Raw genomic sequence first — 22,568 nt, forward strand, 5'->3', positions numbered from 1 at the left:
AGTTGGTGCCACTTCTGACACTGGCCCTGATCCAGGTGGACCTGAAATGAATCCAAGGAGGACCTTTATTTCTCTGGGTTCTTGGTGAGGGATGGGCCTGCCCCACCCTCTGCTGGAGGACCAAGCTCTCTTCCCTGTGGTCCTTCCCTGATGCTGCCTGCCTGCTCACGACCCCACAGGCCCTTGGCTGTGGCTGCTCCTGACCACTCCCAAGGAAGAGGAAGGTCAGGTGGGGCCTGGGCTTCAATCCCAGGGACCTATCCCGTTTCCATCCCCAGAATCCAGGACGCCTTGTATCCTGGGCACATGGGCCTGGGTTTCTGGGAGTGAGCTTGGGGCCATCCAGCCAGGGAGCCACAGCCCGGAGGACAGGGACCTGCTAGGGGAGGCCCCAGAAGAACAGAGCAAGGACTTCTGGGAGACTTCAGCTCACAGCTCATGACTCAGGTTACTCAGGCCCTGCCCGCCCAGGGACACCCTTCTGGCAGGGACCTGGACAGGTGTCAAGCACCCAGGGAAGCTGCGAGGCCTCTGTCTCCTGTGGCTCCTCTTCCCATTATGATCACCCGTACATGGGGACACAGGAGAGCTTCCTGTCCACTTGATGACCAGTGGAGCCTCTGATGACCTGAGTGGGGCAGGGCCTCAGAGTTCTGCCAAGAGCCCTGAAGTGCTAGGGACAAGGGACCTTTGTTTCCCCAGCGCAGGGAAGAGGGTTCTTCAGGTTCAGTAGAGGGGGGAGTGGTGACAGTCCCCTTGAGGCTCAGCTGAGGAGGGGTGGGGGAGGGAGGCTGGAGTCTGGGGTCCTTGGCCATCTTGGAGCTTTCTCCCTGCACCTGATCCTATGCACCCCTAAAAGCTGCATTCCTGGTGGCTGCCAGGACTCCTCGTCAGTGCCCAGCCAGTGCCCTGGGGCCTTGCTACCCTCCCCTGGGAAATCCCCTTGCTGGCCCTGGCTGCCCCCCAGCTGGGGCTGTTCTCTAGGGGAGGTTCAGGGAGACTTGGGGACTTGGGCTCAGGCTATGGGAAGGAGCTGGCTGGAGGGGCAGCCTCCATTGTCTCTGTCCAGCCAAGCGTGAGTAGGCTGCCTGCCGCCACCTGCATGACGCACTGGCACTCCCGCCTTCCTGCTGAGCCACAGTCCTCCCTCCTGGCGAGGCTTGTCACCAGCCCTGGGCCTGGGGTTCCATAAGGTGGGGCCACACAGGGTCTCTGTCAGGGCCTGGGGCACCCGGTGGGTGTGCAATAAGTACAGGCCATCACGAAGGAAGTGTGCATGAGTGTGTGCAGAAGGGGGGCAGGCATCAGGGCCACCTGCAGGGTGGGGGCCACAGCCGTGTGTGTGTGTGTGTGTGTGTGTGTGTGTGTGTGTGTGTGTGTGCATGCAGCATTCCTGTGTATGATGGGACCATAGTTACAGTTTTCCAAAGTTGAGGGGCCCTAAGAATCATTTCTATGCATTCCTTCATTTCTGTCCATTTCACAGATACCATTGGACACTCAATATAGGCCAGTACTAGGAGATCCAAAAATGAGTTAAACATGCCCCTGACCCCGTGAGTTGATGATTCTGCCCGCTGGCTCCTAGCCGTCAGTATAGACAGATTCTATCTTACTGGAGAAGCTTGATAGAAAAGCCACAGTCCTGCCTTTCCCCCAGGATTCTGGCTCAGTCTCCTGCTCAGGGGAGTGGGTACATGCCTTCAAAGCTACTTAGGTCACTGAGGCATAGTAGCAGTTAACAGCCCCCCTAGAGCCCAGTGTCACTTTTACTAAGGTGGAAACGTGGCATCAGGTGGCCCTGACTTGTCCAGGCCTGGTATTCTCAGGCTGAGGGAGCTGGGTGGCTTTTTGACCTCATTGAATATGTGTCTTCATTTCTGACACCGGAATAAAAGGTGGAAGTCAGTCTGCACGTATGGTGCTTTGCTCTGATGCTTTTTTGCTTGTGTAGAACCTGCACCTTCCCTTTCACCTGGGCAAGGGAAGCCTTCAGGACGGGGTGACTGGCTGCTGGCCTCACTGGGTCCATTGGACCAGGTCTGGGAGGAGAGGGGCAGGCATGGTGGGGATGCAGTTGTAACATACGGCCACTGGGGGGTGGGCTTGCATCTTCCTAGCTCCAGGCTGCTCAGGGGCCCAGCCACAGCTGTGGTCAGCAGGGGCAGGAAGTTAGTCTGTGGCCCCTGGGCCATCTTCATAACCAGAAACTTCCACTCCCCGAGCTCACAGGGGCCAATAGGTGGGCTCTTCCAAGCAAAGGGTTGGGATGGGGATGGCTTTCTGCAGCAGGAGAGAGGAAGTTTCTGCAGCCTGGGGCCCTCCAGGGAGGCTCCTGGTTACCCAGGAGAGTGAAAGCGGAGTGACCCCCAGTCCCAGTCCCAGGAGTGGAGCAGACCCAGGCCCTGCAAGTCCCCGTCCAACCCTGGCTCCACACTACCCTCCTCCTTTCCCTTTCTACTGTGGGGGTCCTCCCTTTGCAGAAGAGCCTCATCCGAGGTTCGCGGTGATGAGCCCAGGCTGGTCAGGGGGTTGAACTGGGCTCCAGTTCTTCCTGTCCCCTCTATGGAAGCTCAGCCTCTGGGGCCTGGGACTGCTGTGACCAGGCTAACACCCCTGATCCTGCTCCTGGCGGCTTGATGGCTGCTCAGCTCGTGGGCTGCAGAAGCTGTGGTTCACCAGCACCAAAGAAGAGTCAAGATGGCCGTGGCCCGAGGCCTGGGCCACTCCTCGGGGCTCAGAGTCCCCAGCAGAAGGAAAGAGGGGGCTGTGCAGGGACTCAAGGGGCGGGTTGGAGGGTCAGGGTGAGAAGCTAAGGGAAGCAGGGTCAGCAGGGGCACTAGTCCAACGGGCAAGGATGTCCAGCGCGACCAAGGAAGGCGGGGGGAGCTGCTCAGGGGCCCAGATGAGTGACGGCTTGTGGCTTAGGAGCTTTGCTTTAAGATGAAATCAAGCAAAGCCATGGGTGGGGTCTGATGGGGTCAGGACTATGTGAAACTCTCAAGCAAATCTAAAAGTGTTTCAAGTTTTTCAAAAATTAAAAAGGTAAAAGTGGAGACAACGGTCTGGGGTCAAGGACAATCTGGCTGCACCTCAGCTGGCCCTTCCTTGTCCTCGCCCTCCCACCTTACCCGAGTGCATGTTCACAAAAATGTCAGGGTTTCCTGCATGGGCACTCTCTCCCTACCACCGCCAAGACTTCGGTTTTTCTGGGTTCCTGTGTACACCCCTGCCTGGTCGCCTCCTCTTCCCTTCTCCCCAGGAGGAAGAAGTACTGTCTGCATGCCGTGCCTGGCCACCCCATGAGGCAGCACTGGCCCCTGCCCTGCTGTGTGACCCCTTGTCCTCAGGGCTCCACGGGGCTCCTTGGCCTGCTGTGCTGTCTGCCACTCCTCATCTCGCCCCAGAAACACCAAGTGTCACCAACACAAGGAAAAACACCAAGACTCTGAGTCAGAGTCGGCTGCTTCCTGCTCTTCTCATTTGTGATGACCTAATGCCCCAGGTGCTGGTCCTCGCCAGCCATCCTCTCTCACTGGTTCCTGTTCCCAGTGACTGTCACTCACATCTACAGACCAGCTTCCACCCCACCCCTCTCTGCCATGCCACCCCAGGGAACACTGATGACCTTCAAATTCTATGTCTTCTGAGCCTTCCTCCCTCCTCACCTCCTAGTAACCCTCATCCCTATCAGCCACAAGGCCTGCCCAACCCTGCCTGAGGCCTGGATGACCTGGCTTGGGTGATGGAGCCCTGGAGTTGGCTGCCTGGGGCTGCGTCCTGCTGAGCGTGTTCTGTGTGACTGCAGGCCAGTTTCCTGGCCTCTCGTGCTCTGGTTTGCTTTTCTATAAAATGGGGACAATGCCACCATCTACCTCACTGGAGCCTGGAGGGACTGAGTGAGGTCACGCATGTAAACACCTGGGAACAATGCCTGGCCCAGGAGGAGAGCCTGGCAGGTTAGCTATTACCACCCTGTCCGGCCAGACTCCCCTGGGCTCCAGCCTAGGTCCTGCCCTAGGACACACCACTCTGTTCTAAACTGAGCCTCTGCCCTGGGCTTTACCCCAGGAGGTTGCCAGGAGTGGCTCTTGCTCAGAAAGTCGGACGTCCATCAGCTCCTATGACTGGACCATGCATATGCCCCGGGGAGGTTGAATCCAGGCTGCACATAGAACCAGCACCCTATTTCTCTCTCCTTCTTCAGGGGCTGCATCTCTCAGGCCTTGAGGGCAGATGCAACCCTCACTGGTAGCAAGATGGTCTCAGTGGCTCCCAACATCCCTCCTCTTGGTGCAAATCTAGCAGATAGAAATGACCTACACCCTGGACATTTCAACTTCAAGTCCAGAAATAGAGCCTCCTTGAGGTGCTGCCTGCCTTGCACAATGAGCCTGTGCTAAAACCAAGGTCCCCTTGGGGGGGGGGATGGTGGAACAGGGACTGGCACCAGCCGTGGAGAAGTTCTGATGGCCAAAGGACAGGTTGGGAGGAATGGATGATGGAGAGGAAACCCAACTGCTATCCACTCACCACTTCCTCCAGGAAGCCTACCTTGACCTCCTCCTCCAGGTATTCCCCTCCCCTCTCTCCTCTCTCTATTTTGTTCTCTGCTTCCAGAAGAGCCTGACCTTCAGGACCTGGGGATTGGTGTCCCTGGCTTCCTCCAGGCTGCTTTAGGGCCTGGCATCAGAGTTGGAGGATGCATATCTCCCATCTTCACCCTCTCCGGGCCTCTAGGACCCCTGCTCTCTCTTCCTTCTGGGCTTCTCTGCATGTTCTTTTTCTGCCTCTCCCACCATCCTTTTCCTCCTCCATCCCCTACACCCAGTGTTTCCACACAAGAGGTCTTGCCCGGCCACTTTAGGCTTCTGGGACAACTCATGGAGGAGTGGTGTCCAAGTCAGAGCCTTCAGCCCTGATCTCTGTCCTGGAGTTTGGACCTCGAGCTCTGTGTGCAAGTCTTGGGTCTCGGTGAATCCTTCCGGCAGGTGTGAGTAGGCACAGGTGTAGCTCATTACCCCTAGGACTGGACTTGGTGTCTTCTCCCCAGACCCTTTCTCTGCTTGTTAGGTAGGAGTTCAGGGACACCAAGATGGCGGGGACAGGGCCTAAGAAAGAAGCCACTGGGGGACAAGACGAAGAGACAAGGAGTCCTGTCCCTGTTTACAATAATTACCATTACCATGACAACTTCTGCCCCCAAGGAGATCACCAGGACAGCTCCCCGCCACTGGAGCACTTATCACCATGACAACTTCCACCCCAGGTTCAAATTTTAAAATGACCAATGTGGGTAAAGTGGACAGTATTCTAATTAGGTTTTCTAAAATAACCAATGGAGAGAAAATTGGAAAATATTTTAATCAGGTATTGTAAGATGACCAGTGGGAGACGATGGGGTAAGGTCTTCAATCCGGTCCACATAGGAGGAGCATGCCTCGTGGTTTAAGATATAAGACCCTAATTTCCAGAGACTGGGTTCTTGAGCCTCCTTCTTGCTTACCCCCTCTGGCCTACCCAATAGAGTGCCACCTTCACCTTCAGTACGTCTGTACTTTATCTGTTCCTTCTGTGTGTCTTGCTCAGTGCTTTGTTCAGTACAACAAGGACCTGGACTTCATCTGGCATCCCAACAGTGACATCCTGACTCTTCCGTCCCTTTGTCTGGTTCTGTGATGGCTCGACCTTTACTTTGAAAGACAACTCACCAGGACCCACAGGGAGATTGGACCCAGATGGGCTTTTGCCTCCCCTTTGCTATCGGCATAGAGACTGTGGCTTCTGCTTTCTTTGTCTCTGTGACAGAGTTGGTAAGGGGCACATGGACAGGGAAGGGAAGATTCCCTCATTGAGGGTCTGCAGAATAGTCTTGCCATGTCTCCCACCTCCCATATGCAGGGACTGGCCTCACCCTGAGCCAGACCAGATTTGTCACCTTGACCTCAGCTACTAGTATTTCCTCTGAGATTCTAGTCATGGCCAGGTGCCAAATCTGTGGTCCAAAACCCACTGGAAAGCCAGGCGCAGTGGTGCACATCTGTAATCCCAGCAACTCAGGAGGCTGAAACGTAGGATTGTGAGTTCAAGGCCAGCCTCAGCAACTTAGTGAGATCTTGTCTCAAACAAGCCAACCCACTGGACCAAGGAGTCCCCATGTGGAAGGCAGGGTTGGAGGATACAAAGTCCATCTTTGCTCAGGACATTCTGGATTTTAATGCTCTCACTTGGACAAACCTGGAGAGTGACCACAGGGATCTCCCTGCTGAACACTGCACAGGATGGTCCTGGGGAATAGCCAGTTTGGGGATTTGAGGGATCAGGTGCGCCTAGTCCCCTACACCAGGTTCAAGGTGGATTTTTTCACTTAGAACTGAGCACTAACAAAAGTTCTGCTCCTGAGGCCTGGAACAAGTCTTCTGCACCAGAGCCTGTCTGTGGCCATGGTGGCCTTTCCCTTCAACTGCTGAGAGATCAAGGCCACTCTTCAGCTTGACTTAGCTGGCGCTTGCGACCCTCGAACCAGCCCTGTTTCCTGTGGCCCTAAAACCTTCTTTTAAAATCGCATCTTACGGATTTATTGGATGCATTTCCCCTGAGCTGTGTGAACTCCCTGGAGCAAGGTGGGGAGTACATTACTATTTAAAATAAAATCAACAAAATGTCCGTGTGTCTGTGTCTTGGGTTGGACATTCCTTAAGGGCAGGGACCATGGCTGTTTATATAGCACCTGGCACAGTGTCAAACTGAGGCCTAAAGAATGAATTCTGATGAAGAGGGGAAGAAGCCAGGGGACCCTCCACATAGTCCTCCACACCCTCTCTTTCCAGGGTTTCTTTTTCAGACTGGCCATCTCCTGGATCAGAACCCAGGGCTGTGCTGCTGGCCCTGCTCTCACCGTAGAACCCCTGTCCTCACCGGCAGTCCAACGCTCTCACAGGGCTGCCCTTCCTGTCCCAGGCACAGCCACACCCTCACCTGGTCAGAGCTTCACCCCTGCCTGGTGACCCTCACCCACCCAGGCCTGGGAGCTGACCAGAGCTGGGCAGCTGTGCATGGAGCCAAGAAGAGCCACTGGCGGACATCGAGGGGCTGTCCCCACTAGTGCCTTGGCCCTGCGGGGGCCTCCAGCCAGGCAGGGACCTGGCATAGGGAGGGAGAGGATAAGCCACTTCAAAACTCCAGATGCAGCAGTTAAAAAGAGGACAGAGGCAATGATCCTTCAAATTGCCACATCTGTATAATCTGCCTTTTATTTTCTGCTTCATGAAGTTTGATTTCCTATTATTTATTCACCTCCCCACCCTCCCCTCCCCTGCCCCCGCTCCTCCTTAGCAGGCAACATGCTCAGATGGGCCCTGAGCCTTGGCCGGGGTCTGGGCACCCCCCACACCCCTCCCCAGGCTGGCTGCTCGAGATGGCACCTGCTCCCCTTCTCTGGCTCCCTCTCTCCCTCCCTGGGGGCATTCAGAGCAGCAAACCCCTGCCATCTTTGTATCCCAGCCCCTAAATCCCCCTCCCTCCACTTTCCAAGTAGAACCCTGAGGAAATGCACCTGGGGAGGGGACCATGAGGTGAGGGATATCCCCAGGGCCTGTGTCACTGCCACCATCCCCAGGGTCCTAGAACTCAGGGCCCGGTGCTGTCCAGGGCATGCCCACCTCCGCCCTTGCCCTTCTCTCTCCCTCTTCCCTTTGGTCTGTGAACTTCTGGTCAGGGACTGGGCGAGCCTCACCCTGGGTGGAGCAGGGTCTTTCAGAAGAGAAGCAGGGGCACCAGCCCCACATGCAGCCAGGGGCACCTTAGGTGTGTGTTAGGGCTCTGAGCACCCCTGCCCCTTCCCTACCCAGGAGTAGGAGAAGGAAGCAGCTCCCCAAGGTGCAGGCCACGGTGCCTGGCTTCCTGCCCAGCGAGCCACCGGCCAAGGCTGGAAGGTGTACGTGGGATCGGGCAGGAGGTGTCTGGGAGGACACTGACATTTTGGGGTCTTCCTTGGGACACAAACACACAGGACAGGGTGGCAGCCCTTTCTAGGAAGAGGTGGGACGGTCAGGCCTGAGGCCTACCTGCGGCCGTGCTCCTCACTCACGGCCGCTGTGGCAGAGGTGGGGATGCCAGGGCAAGGCCTGGCAGGGTGTGCGGAGTGTGCATGTGCTCAGAGGCCTAGAGGTCTGGCCCTCACTTTCCCACACTGCCCATGGCTCTGGACAGGTCTGGGTCCTAAGTGCTGATGTGTTCTTTTTGGGGTGGGGGGTCCTGAGGCCTTCATCTTGTTTTCCCCCAGGGTCCCATCGGAAGTAGGTGGCCTGGCCAGGGTCGGTGGCCCAAGGAAGCCATGTGAAGGCATGCGTCTGCCAGCTCACGTGAGGATGCAGCTCAGTCCTCAGCCCCCGGCTCTGCCCCTCTCTGGAATCTCTGAGAAGCCTGGCCACAGATTTCCAACCTGAGTCAGAGCCCAGTGTCCATCTGAGTGGGTGAGGTGGCTTCTGGCCACACGCCAAACAGAAACTGGATTCCAAATATGGAACTGTGGAGTTTGCCTGATGGAAAATTACCTGGGGAATTGGGGAGAAAGAGGGTTTCATACCTGGAGCGGTCAGAGGAGGCTCTCAGGGCTTTTCACTGGCCCCAGTAAAGGGATGTCATTTTGGGGCAAGCCATGCATTTTATAGCTGAGGAAACTGAGAAGGACCCTCCTGGGTCACCAGCAGGAGGGACAGAAGGTGGTCACACCCTGCACTCCAGGCCCGGGCTCCTTCAGTCACAGCACTTGCTGTGACTAAAGGGCCTGGGGAGACGAAGGGATGACGGGGCCTTCTCATGGTGACATAACCCACAGGCTCCAGGGGCACCCATGGTCCAGTCCCTGGGATGACAGGCAGACACTGTCCCCTTCCTCTCTCTCCGCATTTCTCCTTCTGTGGGAAACGAGCTTCCATTTTGACCAAGCTCGTCCACTTCATGCAGATTTTCTTTCCTGCTGTGTGAGCCTTTGGGATGTTCGCAGCCCCCAGGGGACATAGGTCCCCATGGAGCCGTGCAGGGGTGAAAAGGCGGGTGGAGATGAAGATGCCCTGGTGTGGGAAGACAGCCCAGTGGCCTATGCTTCTGGCAGGACCTGGCACTGACAGTTGGGTAGTTGGGTTTGTCACCAGTGCCTCGCCTCCCCCAGGAGCAAGTGACACCACAGACAGAGCTGGGTCTGTAAATTCAAGGACCATTCCTGGAGTTTGGGCAGCAGGTGGGTGTCAGTGTGTATGCACAGGTGGGTGTGCACACCTGTGTGAGCTCTGACTCCTGGAAGTGGGGGGAGGGTGCCCTGGCTGGAGGGGTGGGTGCCCTGGTTAGAGGTGGGTGCCCTGGCTGTGGGGGAGGGGTTCTCTGGGTGGGGGCGGGAAGGGTGCCTTGGCTGGAGGGGTGGGTGCCCTGGTTGGGGGAGGGTTCTCTGGGTGGGGGCAGGGAGGATGCCTTGGTTGAGGGGAGGGTGCCCTGGTTGGAGGGGAGGATTCTCTGGGTGGGGGTGGGGAGGGCGCCCTGGCTGGGGAGAAGGCAGGAGGAGGGACTCGGGTGGGAGACGACCACCGGGGGAGGAGGGGAAGTGGGGGCCTGGGGGGGAAGGAGGCGTGAGAAGGGGGCGGTGCTGGCTTCATGCTGTTACTAGTTTGATTTATCCCTAATGAGTTCTCAGCACATGGCTGCTCCCGGCTCACTCCAGGGGCCAGCGAGGCCTCCCGCGGGCCTCAGCCGCCCGACTCTGCAGCAACAGCTGCCACTCGCTCAGAAAAGAGCCAATTTCCACACTGCACAGTCCGCTTCACTCAGGGGAAATCACATTTCCCTGGGAGAGCTGCAGGCTGCGCTTCGCCCCCAGCCTGGCCCGCTGCCACCCTCCCACGCTGCACCCTCACCCAGACCTCAGGGCAGCCTCCCGCAGCCTGGGCTGCTCTCTAGTGGGGCAGGGGGCTGTCCAGGGGAAAGGCTGCCCTGAAGGGAGGGGAGACCTGCCCAGCTGCCTCCGCGGCCTCCCCAGGGAGGCCCTGCACCCGGCAGAGCTGGAGTGAAGAGCGAGGCACGGGGCGAGGCTGATGATGCGGTGTGTGCGCACATGCGCGAGGCGGGAACCCTGGACACAGGGGTCTGCTGTCCACAAAGTTCTGACCCTGAAGGGGCAAAGGAAGAGAAGACAGCACGGAAAAGACAGGAGGCCAAAGAAAGGGAAAGGGGAGAGGAAGGTTTCCCGCCATTCCCCGACCTCCACGCTCTTCCCAAACATTTGATTCCTCCTTCAGGCATGGGAGGCCTGGAGTCATAAAGTTCTGTCACACGGGAGGGAAGCAGTAATGGCTTCCAACTCAGCAATAGAGGGATGGGAGAGGAGCTCGGACTGAAGTTGAGAGCCAGAGCAGGCGGTCTGTGGGACAAGGGGTCGTCTCTCTGGAACCCCTTCTCTGATGTCAGAATGCTTTCCAGGGGGCCATCAGCCCCCCACAGGTGGGAGTGCTTTCAGGCCCTAGAGATGGGGTCCTGTTCACATCCAGGTCCCTGAGACCTCAAACAGGATGCAGATCAGGCCCTTGGCAGGGGTTGGGCTATGGTCTTAGCTCCTCTGCTGACTGGCTGACCGGGACAAAGTCACCTCTGTTTCCCCGAGAGCAAAAAAAATGAGGCCAGTGATCAGAATCAAAGACACTAGCACATGTGACTGAGCTTCATGTGCAGGAAGAACGGAGGCCTCCAGGGAGGTCTACTGTCACTACTGAGGCTGGGAGAGGGTGGGCCTGCTCAGCAGTAAGGAAGGAGGGACCCAGGAGGGAGCCACAGTGACCAATGCTGCCCCTGCCCCTGACTCACAACGATGCTGAGACACGGACCCACCAATGGTGGACAGGAGGTCCCCATGGCCCTTCCTGCACCCAGCCCCCAAGGACCTGCCTTGAACACCTTAGCAAGGGCCTGGACCTGTGGTCTGGTGTGCTCCCTCAGGCCGTGTGGTCTGTGGCTGTCACTGCTCTTGCCTGGCACAGGGTGGGAAAAACCCATGGCAAGGATTTTGGAAGACTGAGGGAAAGTGGGATGGGAAAGCCTTAGGTCTTGCCTGGAGGCTGGCCTTGGAAGTGGGGACTCCCAGAGTGTCCCTTCTGCCCACCCCAAGGGCTTCAGGCAGGGGTCAAAGGGCTACAGCAGCTCTGTCCTCCAGCAAGCCTGCCCTTCATATGGACTTTGTGCCAGCTCCTGGGCTCACCTGTCCAGGCTAGGACCAGAGGGGAGGAGGGAGGAATGCCAGACCAGGGGGGGGAAGCCTGGGAAAGTGGGCACTGGAAAGGACTGTTCTAGGCGCCTGGGGTGGGGGACAAGATGCCTTGGGAAGGTCTCAGGCCCAAGCTCTTCCCAGCTCTCCTGCCAACGCCCTCTCACATGCCCCATGGAAACCAGGGCCCCTGACTATAGTGAACCAGGCTCCTGAATGTGCAGGGTGAGTGTGGCCTTCCAGCCCAGCAGCCTCCTACATCCCCCTGGCCCCCTTCCCAAGTCCTTTCTCATGTGCCACCAGACTTCTCCCCATGCCACTCCCAGTGCCAAGGTACCTCAGATCGCCTCTCACATGACTATATTTTCTGAAGGGGCCCGTGGTTTGACTGGGGTGGAATATCTGGGTAGACCCTGGCCAGGACCTGTGCCCTTGGGTCACACAGCACAGCCACAAACACCCGCTCTGAGCCAGGCCTCCTGGTGTAACCAGCTCAGATCAGAGAAAGGTCACTGCTGCAGAAGAACTGCTCCAGGCCCTCCGCTCTGGGACCTGAAGAGGGTCTGCAGGGACACACGGTAGGTCTCCAGGGCTGGCGCCCAAGGATCGATGGGTAGGCTCCTGGGGACATGACACATCTCAGAGTGACTTGGGTTGGGGGCTGTCTTAGGGCCCTCGGGCACCCAGTGGTTCAGGGTCATGAAGAGCTCAGATATCATGGGCTTCCAGGGCCTCCAGCCACTCTCCGCCTGCTGCTGAGAACCCAGCCTCCTTTCAGATCGCCTCTAAAGACCTGGGGACAGGTGTTCTTCAAGGGAGGGGTCCCCTTCTCATGGCCTATTCTCATGGCATCCCTGGCCTCTACTTGAGGGTCCCCGGGGAGGTGACAGCGCTGCCCCCACCTCTGTCCTCCCTGCTGCGGAACCCCTGGGTGGGGCGAGGAGTCCCCCTCCCATCCTCTCCAGCCCAGCTCCCTTCTGCCCAGGCATCGACATTAACCCAAGCACCCTGGCTGCAGCCTGGCCCCGCGTTCCAGCTGGGTCCCACACTGACAAGAGAGCCATGCAGATCCCAGACACCCCCAGAGGGCTTTTAGGACAGCCCTTCCTTGGATCTCCCTCCTTTCTCCCAAGTTTCCCAGAGGGGGTTGTCCTCGGGCCCTGCAGCCTCCCTTACCCACTCCTGACCCCGCTACCCTGACCCTTACCTCTGCCCAGCCAAATCTTTAGACCGGAACCCAAAGAAACCAGACCCTCCATGAGAGTGCTATAACCTACCTTGGGTGCAAAAGGCTCTGGCACCCGACAGGGGGCCTGTGGTATTGGGTGAAATGTTGGACACAGGGGAAGAGGGCTTGACTGAATCCACACTTTCCACCTGGGGAACTTCACTCCGCCCCAGGCCTGGGGCCCTCACATGCAGTCCCAGCTGCGTGTGCATGACGCCCTGGCCTGGCACAGGGAGCCCAGTCTTCCCCTCCTCCCCCAGCACCACAGAGCCCATGAGAGCTGGTCATGGCTCCCACTCTGTAGCTGTCCCCAGGTCCTTCCTCATTTGCCCCACAGACCCTCAGGCTTCCTCTGGATACCAACAGCAAAGGTCTGTGGGAAGCGCAGGAAGGCCCTGCCCCACACAGGAGCTTGTTTTGGCCTCGTATTTACTCGGAGTGGAAGAACTCAAAGCTTGGGAAAACTGATTTCCCCAGCCTTGGACATCTAGCAGAACAGTGAATCGTCATATTTTAGCTCGAGGGTAAAAGTGTTTTTATAAGGTCAAATATAATATCGATCTTCACCGTAAGTAATTTTCTGTGAATTTTCCTATCTTCCTAAATAAATTCTGTCTTCTAGGAGGAAAAAAAAAAAGAGCACAGGGAGATGCTAAGTCAGGGCCATGGGGCATCTGATGGCCCCTTCCAACCCCCGCCCCAGAGCACGCGCTGAGGTTCTCGGAGGAAGCACAACCCCACCCCGGAGCCAACCCCAAAGCCTGAGACGAAGAGTAATGGTTTATTGAGTCATGTGGCAATGGTGGGTTTCTTTAAAAAAGAAAGAAGCATCAAGGAGAGAAGCCCAAGGTGCCGGGAGACAATTCAGAGGCCAAGTCTGGGGTGGAAAGAGGGAAGCAGGACCCACCAGAGCTTCATATACAGTATTTACAGTTGGGCCTCGGGGGCTGCCTCGGGTGTCTTCTGGCTGCGGTAGGAAGGCTGCGGTAGCTCAGGTGACTTGGCAAGAGCAGTTGGAAGGGGAAGTGTCCTCCGGTTGGCTTTTCTCACCATTCAGCCTTGTTCTGCCCTGGGCAGGGCCGCACCTTCCCTCCCAGGGCCTAGGCCCTGGGGAATGCCTGTCTTCAGCTGCTTCTGGATGGCTGATGGTGGCTGCCAAAGAGAGGAGCCACTGGAGGAGAGGCTGGAACTTGCATAGCAGCAGGTGGAGTGGGGGTCAGCTGGCCACGCAGTGGGGTGACAGACTAGCAGCCCTCAGCCCGTGCCCGGGAGACAGAGCAGGAAGAGCCAGCAGTGGTGGAGGCTGAGGGGGGGATCAGGGTGGCTGTCTGGGAGAGCCTTGGCACTGGGCTGTGACCTGTGGGCAGAAGGACTTGCCTATACTCCACCTCTGCTGAGCTGTGTTGACCAGCCATGCGAGTGCCCTGTGCCTGCGGGCAGGCAGGCCCCCCTGTGCGCCCTCCAGGTCCTGGGGCACTTCCTTCTCTCCTTTGGTGGCTGGCAGCCAGGGAACATTTCTTCTCCAATTCCGTCTTTTGGAATGGGATGGTCCTCTTTCCCTTGAACTCCTGCCCCCATTAAGGAGTCCTGGAGGACAGTTTGGCCTTCTCTAAGGTCATCCCGTCTTTCATGGTTGATTACATTAACCACACGGGGAGTGAGCCACGAAGCTGGACTTGTGGTTATTGTTCATGTAATAAATAAAGATTCCTTTGTATGACTCTCTGAGGCCTGTCCAAGGCCGAGTCCTCCTGCTGCCTGGTCGCTCCCACTGTCCCCATGGCAATTACAGATGGTCAAAGGCTGTGGCAGAGGTGGGCAGCATGCTCGGCCTCGAGGTGGAACTGTAATAATAGGGGGAACCTGGACCATCGAAATAAACAACAACACTGCTGGTCAGAGGGGAGTTGGCTGCTCGGCCTCCCGGCCTCTGCTGACCTTTAAGACAGCAGCAGTTAATCATTCACCCCGACCTACCTGATCATCAAAGATTAACTCCTCTCCAGCCCTGTCTCCTCCTTCTCCAACCTCACCTCGGAGTTGCCGGCCAGAATGAGAGCCTGTCTTGCCCCCTCCCTTCTCTTGACCTTCAACACCTGGGGGCAGGGAGAGGGCAGGAGAGAGCCGTGACCCATGGGAGCACAAGAACCAAGCACCAGACTTGCCCGACAACAGCAGGTCACAGAATCTGATGCCCAGACTGAGATTCCCACCGGGCCAAGGAGGCCTGGGTTCCAGGCCTGCAGCAGGCTCCAAGCCCCTGCTGGACAGCAGCTTGGGGAGGCTCAGCAGGAGGTTGTCCTGACCTCTGACCCCCTGCATGTCTCCTTGCCCTTGTCCTTCCTGGCTGAGGTGAACCAAGAGGTGGCTTGGAATTGTAGACATCTGCAGAGCCTAGGGCAGAATGCTCAGAGGTTACAGCAGCAGAGGTTCCCAGGAGGTCTGCCAGGGCTCCTCTCCAGTTCAGGTCTGTTCTGATACCCTCAAGGCCACCACTCAGGGAAGCCCTAGTGGGAGCCCTCCAGTTCCCCACTGTGGGCTTGCTTTCTCCCTAGCCCAGGTCCCATGGCTAGACAAGGGTGGACAGTGGCCCTGAAGCCTGCTGAAGCCATTATCTCTCTCTGGACCTCAATTCTGCATGCTGTCCAGTTCTCAAACCAAATAGGCCAAACCTGGAGGAACAAGGCTCCCTGCTAAGGGCTTTGGTACAGAGTTAGGATTATCTGGGACCCACTTAGGTGGATGATGAGGGTCAGGACAGTGTTCTGAAATCAGCTCTCAGGAAGAAGCACAGCAGCGTGGCCTGCAGTGGCCGGATCAGCGTGGCCAAGGGGACAAGATGGTGACCCTGCAGCAGCAGGCCTCTCTTAGACTCTCCTGAATCCGTCCTTCTCCTCCCCTCAAGTCCTCGGCTCTGAATCTTATGCAAAACCATGATTTAGGGCCTTAGGGAGTAGGAGGGAGATCAAAGTCAAGAATTACCTGGCTTCTGCCTTCTCCCGGCAAAGACTGCCCTCCTGCTATGTCCTGTTCCAGGGGGCACAGGTCTCCAGGCCTTGTCTAACCTGAGGCTGCCCAGTGCTCAGTCTCCTTGGGCCTGGCCTGGTCCCTCCCACCCGCCCTGCCCAGCAGGGGGCCTGCCAGGCTGGACTTACTCAGCAAGCTGGAGTTGGGGAAGCACCAGGCCTCACTGTAGGAGGAGTAGGGGGTGTGGCCATAGGTGTTGCCAGAGTATTCACTTCCTGTGGAGGCACAGGTGAGAGGTCCGTGAGGAGGATGGTGGCTCCAAGGTGGAGCTGGGGCTGGGGGAGAGGAGCCTGTGGGGCTGGCAGTGGGTGAGTGGCAGGGGTAGGGGCAGGGCCAAGAGGCCTCTCCAGCGTCCCACCGGGAACTGCACAGTCTGGGGTCATTTGGGGCTGTGCCCTGTTCTCCAGGCACCAGAGGGGCTGCCCTAACACACGGAAACACCCTAGCCCTTGAAGGAGCCCCAGGAGACAGACACTATCACTAACCCTATTTTACAGACAAAGAAACGAGGCTGTGGACCCACAGAAGCTCACGCAGCTGCAGGGCCTAGTGGAGGGTGAACACTGTACTGGGCTCGAGGGCCCAGATTCTACCCCTGCTTCTACTGCTGCCTGGACCTTCTGTACAGGGGCTCTAGAGGGTCCATGGCAGGGGGCCGGAAGAGGAGCCAGCCGTGAAGATCTGAGAACTGGCTATCCTCCCAGGTGGAGGTCTGGGGAGGGTGTATCCCTCTGTAGCACCCAGGGCTGAAGGCGAAGGCCGGAGAAGAGGGAGGAGCCTGGAGGGCATCCAGTTCTTGGGGACGCTGTGTTCTGGAACTTACTCTGAGAATTTGTCACCATTGTAAGCAAACCCAGGGCATGAATTTATTTACACAGAGTAGACCAGATCACCTCCTTCCGTGAGTAGATCATGGCTTCCCCACAGGACTTATTTCCCAGAGGAATTACTTAAGAAATCTCTGACATAGCAGCAACAATTCTGCTTTCACAATCATCCCATGGGGCACTCGGCCACACAGCCAATTTAAAGACCAGGACACTGAAGCGCAGCCGGATTAAGTCATTTGCCTCAAATTACACTGCTGATAAATGGCAAGGCAGGACTTGACCTTAGAACTCTTGACCCTAAATTCCAGAAAGTTTCTTTATCACTTATGAGACAATGTCATTTACAAAGACAGGTTCCCGCCAACCCTGAGATCCAGTGAATGACCCACAGCCTTTTGGAAACTCATCTGCGATTATGAGCTAAGTGCTTTCTGTGGTTCCGCATCTTCTTCCCAGGCTGTTTGAAGTCAAATCCCTGTCTCTTACTTCCTGGCTCTATAAACTTGGAGAAGTCACTTGGCCTCTCTGAGCCTCGTTTCCCTCATTTGTCCAATGGAGCAAATTATTGCCCCCCTACTCATGGGGCTAAACATGGTAATACGTAATATATAATTGTGCTTGGAATATAAGAAGCACTCAATAATTGTTAGCTTTTTAATTAGCCTCCCATGAAACAGGTGCTAAATAAAGTTCCACTCAAATCTGTCATACAACCAACCTTAGAGCTATGTTGGGGCCAGTGGGGGCTGCTTCCTTGCAGAGAAGTAGGCATAGTGCAGGAGGAGCGGAGGTGGGCACCCGCCCTTGAACTACCCTGTTGACTGCCCCTCTCTGCCATCTCCCTGGCCTCACAGCATGGCCCCACCCTGGCTTTCACCCCACCCTTCTCAAAGCTGAGCGCTGCAGGCTCCAAAGGACGTGGAAGAGACGGAAGCCTTATGTTTGCCCCTCACAGTGCCACTCATTCATGCATCCGCTCACCTGCACAGGGACTCAGTTACTGAACACACTGGGCATCTGGGCCTCAGCCCCAGGGCAGCCCGGGTGGAGGTGGGGGCTCGGGGATGAACACTTCTGGGTGTGTCCTATTCCCACCACCAGATATGTCCACCTGCTGGACCAGGGAAGACCGAATGTCCTGTCCTCCTCCCTCGGCATGTGCAGTCCTCCTGCACAGTCCCCTTCTTTCTACTTTAGTGGTCTATTCCTTTCCCATTCATCACGCCCTGTAGCCTATGATCATGGCTCTGCTATTTTCTACCTGCAAAAAATTTGCCAGGGTGGCAGCATGCACCTATAACCCCAGTGATTTGGGAGGCTGAGGCAGGAGGATCAAAAGTTCTAGCCTATCCTTAGCAACTTAGCAAGGCCCTAAGCAACTTAGCAAGTCTCTGTCTCAAATAAAAAGGACTGGGGATGTGGCTCAGTGGTAAAAAGCCCCTGGGCTAAATCCCCAGTACCAAAAACAAACAAACAAACAAACAAAAAACCCAACTTCTTCCTACCCCAGAGCCCTTTCTAGCCATCTGCCCCTTTCTCTGCCCCATGGCCTCTGCTTATGCCCTTCTAATCATGCCGATGTGGAGGCCTGCAAGTCCCACAGCCAATGGCTACTTCTGTCTCCAGGCACCTGCCCCTCCAGCTCACCACTCCCTCTGTGCCTTTGGGTTCCATGCGGCCCAAGTCCTGGTCTGCTTCTGGCTTGTCTCTGCTCCCCACTCTCTTTGCTGGCTCTTTCTCTGTTAGAACTCTACAGTATTTTGGAGAAACCTTCTGTGAATTTCCATTCCTATTCTTTCAAGAGAATTCATTTAATTCCTTGGTTCGAAACAAGAGGGTTGTACAGACTGATATTCAGAGGGTACTGAGGATCCTTTTCTGACCTCAGACGTGTGTCATGTGCCTGATGGCATGTTAAACTGGGCATTTCACACGGTGTCTCAATCCTAATATGGCCTCACAGGACTCTGGAGTCCCACCTTTCACCCACTTCCTATCTTCCTCCCCTCGTTGCCCACATATATGCTTCCCACCATCACCAATGGGGCTTGTCATGGCCAAACTCGGAGGGACCCCCGATTCCTGTCTTCTGATCCCTGTATCATGCCTATGGCCAGTTCCCCAGCAGCTTGGGTCGGCTCTACCACCAAAACATACCACCGGCATCTCCTTTCTCCTCCTTTGCTATCCAAGCCACCGGCATCTCTTGCGAGCACTACTGCAACTCCACCCTGACTGGCCTCTGAGCGTCCTCTCTTCCTGTCTACAGTCTGTTTTCCCAGAAGGCTTGAGTTGTCCTTTAAAACCTGATCTTGCTGCTGTGACTCCTTGTCCTGGAGTGCGCCCAGCTGCTCAGCATCTGGGTGGCCTTCCCTCTGTGTGCTGTCAGGCTAAACCAGTTCCTTCCTACCGTACGGCCTCTGCACAGGATGTTCTTTTGGGGCCAGGGATGGTCAGCCCCAGTTTATCACTTGGCTGACCACTTTGAACACCTTCTCAGAGAGGCCTTCCCTGATCACCCATCTAAAGCAGTGATCTCCTCTCCCTGTGGCTCTGTTACATCATCCCGTGTTCTGGTTTCCCCACACTTAAAACCATCTGGAATTATGCTCGTTCATTCATTGACTTTTTCATCACTCATTTCTCTCCATTATTAGGTCGTGAGCTCCATGAATAGAGGAACACGTCCTGTGGGCTCCTGCATCCCCAGCATCCCCTCCAAGAGAATCTCCATGATATCTGTTAAGTGGAAAAGTGGTGAACAGATGGAGAGACCCAGGGACGGATGGTGTGTGCATGATGAGAACACCCAAGATGAGGAGATGACAGGTGGGAAGACGGAGGCAGGGAGAATGGATGCGTGGACAGATGAAGGTAAAGACGGTGTGGAAAAGGACAGATGGATGGACAACAACATGGATGGGAGGACAGGTGTGAGGGACAGATGGAAAGATGGCTAGATGAAAGAATGGCTATGTGGAAAAATGGACAGATAGACTGGTGGAAGAATAGATGGACGGATGGAAAGGTGGACAGTTGAACAGATGGAGGGATGGATAGGTAGATGAATGAGTGGACAGATGGAAAAATGGATGGAAAGATAAATGGGTGGATAAAAGGCTGAATACAAGAGAACATAGACAGATGGATAGATGGAAGATGGGGGATGGATAAATAGATGAAAAGACATGTGGATGGAAATTAGGATAAAAAGTGGAAGGATGGATAGCTGGATGGGGAGATGGAGAAATAGAGGGATTAAAGAAAGGGTGGATGGACAGATAGAAAAACATATGGATCAAGAGAGGGCTTAAAAATGCAAGGTTGCCTGGACAGACAGGTAGGCAGGATGAAAGGAAGGAAGGTGGGTGAATGGATGGATGGAAAGATGGCTAGTTTGCTGGATGGACCATCTATCTGGAGGTGTTGGTTCTGCTCTAGAACTGATGTGAGGGTCCTTGAGTTAGTGGGGCTGGAACCAAAAAATAAAAATAAATGAGAGAGGAGAGGACAGGAAAAGACAGAGATACACAGAGAGGGAGAGACAGAAAAGACACAATGGAAAGTGAATGGACCAAGGAATCTGCATCCTGACCCTTCTCCTGTGCTACTTCCTAGAGCTTACGTTTGTTTCCGGGGTGGCTGGAGGCAGCGTGTCGAAGCGGAAGGAGCCCTAGATTTGGAATCAGAAGATTTGTGAGCAGCTCAGCTGCTGAGTATTGTGAAGACCCAGAGCACACTGTTTGCTTTTCTAAGTCTTCTTGTCTATAAAACAGAGGTAATGTCAGCCTCCCAGTCTATGGTGAAGACTCCATGGGAAACAAAGTCCTACGTATGAATGTCTGGGCACACACAAGTGCACAGTCAATGACCACTTCCTCCTCTCCACAGGGATTAAGAATGTCATTGACATGCCTTACTTCATGTGCTTATTATGACCTTACATTCATGCAGAAGGTGCCTGATGAGTTTATTGACATTAATTGAAGGAATCCCCATTCAATTGTGACTGGGAGATCACAAGAGCAGTGGTAAGAGAGATGGATGCATATTTTTTCCTACAAAAATAAAATTCTTTTAAGAGTTAATCCACACAAGGGCATATCTAGGAGCCAGCTGATTTACTTAAATAGTGTCACATTTTCTTAAAATTAATTTGCATGCCGCACATACTGGGAGGCCCTTCATGTGCAAGACAAGGTCCCTTCCTCTCGAAATCCACTTGTAGTCAGGGTGGTCATGTGTGTGTGTGTGTGTGTGTGTGTGTGTGTGTGTGTGTGTTTCTCCACATCCTGGCTCTGGATTAGGCCTTACTGGAAATGACCTGGATCTTTTGATGAGAGGCTCAAGCCTTCCAGCTACCTCCCGGGTCAGACTCTGGGCCCCAGGAACCCCTTGCCCTGGGCCTGCCCTCAAGGAATGATTCATAATTAAGAGGAAAACCTCGTTCTTTGGTGTCTTCCTCCTCCTCAGAGCAGGCGGCAGGGGAAGGTGGAGGGGTGGCAGGGGGATGGGGGAGCAGACTGGAGCCTGGGATTTTGATTTAGAGGCCCCATTATCCACACTCTTAAAAAAATAACCAAATCTTTTCCTTTTTTATCTTGACCAATCTCATTTCACGCTCCAGAAGAGGAAGGGAGGGAGGGAGGGAGTCCAGGGCCAGGAGGGAGAGAGGAGTCAGTATTCTGTATTTTCAACGCTGCATTAAGCACATCGCCACGGTAACCAGGCGGCAACAAGTGCCAGCTCAGCAGGTTCCCAGGGAGCACTGGGTCTACTTCCCTCCTCCTTCTCCTGCCCCTCCTCTGCCCAGGAGAGCCCAGCCCACCTGCCTTGCACAGGGTGCCCAGAGCAGGTGGTCAGCAGAGGGAAGTGGATGTGCCAAGTCTCTGGGTGCAGAGCCAGGGAAGCAGACCCAGGGCTGGCATGGGGTTCACACATGCCCTGAGTTCAGAGTCCCCTCCATGAGCTAAAGTCCCCCGGACCTCTCTGGGCAGTGGAAGTATCTCCGTTCTAGCCCATCCACCCCAGGGTCTGCCTCATAGGCTCCTAGATGACAGAGACTTTCTCAAAGAAATCCCCATTGTCCTCATTTGTTCAGACCTTGACACTACAAGTCACCACTGGATGACAACTGGCAGATAAAGAACCCCAAGTGCCTGGCACGCAGATTCCAAGCCAGTTCAACCAAGGATGGAAACCCCTAGCTCATCTCAGGCTCCTTAGACCTAGAACCTGGGAACCAGGATCCTGCTCATGCAGAATGAGTGAGTGGGAGACGAGAAGGCTGTATTTCAATCCCATCACCATCACCATCATCAATGTTAGGATCTCATGAAGGGATGAGATTGCAATTCATCAAATTAAATCACTCCGTGACAAGGGTGCTCCGAGGTCGGGCTCAGTTTTGGCTTAGGGCCTTTGGTCCCCGAAGCACACTCCATTATTATCCATCGAAGTGATGGAAGAGGTCAGGGAGCTTGGACTTGAACATGGGTCTGTCTGAGCCCCGCCCTTTCCATCATGGTGGGGACATGGGCTATTTGGGAAGGAGGTGGCCAAGCTGGGGGCTAGAGAAGGAGCCAGGAGGGCACAGGGGCATCTTCTCCAGGTGTGCACAAGGTGCCCCTTGGGTCCATCACCCTTCAGTGCCCTTTGGCAAGCCTATGTATGGGATTCGGTCTGTCTCCTGCCCCTCCTTTGCAATGTCCCTGCACCTCCCCCATGTGGCCCCTCCCCTTACCTTCCACCATGCCTGCAATGGCAAAAGAGGCATAGCTGCCCTGTCCACTGGTGGGGATGTGGGGAGGGTATCCGGGCAGTGTGGGCCCCACCATCTCTCTCCCTGGAAAAACACAACAGAGTCATCAGTTGGTCAGTGGGGCTCCTGGGCTCGACGTCTGCTCTCCTTGAGTTCAGCAAGGCCCTGATGCCATTCCTGCCTTTGCCCTCCTCCTCTGAGCCCAAGCCCTTGCCTCTGTCAGGACAGAGGCTCTCCAGGCAGCAAGGACTTGAACAGCACTGTTCTGTTCCCTGTTCTCCAATGGCTTCATCGCCATGAGTGTTATTCATATCATGATCCTGGAGGCCAGGGGATAGTCTGCGAGTCTTCCTGATCCCTGTGCCCAGCACAGCCGTCGGCACACCCCGCCTAAGTGTGTGCACAGAGACCAGAGTCTCAGCATCTTCTCCAGCTTCCGCTCGGAGGGTTAAGAGCAGACATTACCCATCGACC

The 22,568-nt window shown here is 55.7% G+C and overlaps 1 protein-coding gene across 1 annotated transcript in view; it reads right to left on the minus strand.

Moving 5' to 3' along the window:
* Nucleotides 1-14,262: 14,262 nt before the first annotated feature.
* The window catches only part of LOC144252911 (paired box protein Pax-8-like), a 49,192-nt gene continuing 40,886 nt past the window's right edge, over nucleotides 14,263-22,568 (minus strand). Inside the window, exons 9-11 of the mRNA XM_077794952.1 lie at nucleotides 22,077-22,178; nucleotides 15,632-15,718; nucleotides 14,263-14,339 (exon numbers count right to left, since the gene is read on the minus strand). Of these exons, the coding sequence (XP_077651078.1) occupies nucleotides 14,263-14,339; nucleotides 15,632-15,718; nucleotides 22,077-22,178 (266 nt within the window). The remainder of the gene's footprint in view (nucleotides 14,340-15,631; nucleotides 15,719-22,076; nucleotides 22,179-22,568) is intronic.

Source organism: Urocitellus parryii, unplaced genomic scaffold, assembly GCF_045843805.1.
Source record: "Urocitellus parryii isolate mUroPar1 unplaced genomic scaffold, mUroPar1.hap1 Scaffold_67, whole genome shotgun sequence".
NCBI lineage: Eukaryota > Metazoa > Chordata > Mammalia > Rodentia > Sciuridae > Urocitellus > Urocitellus parryii.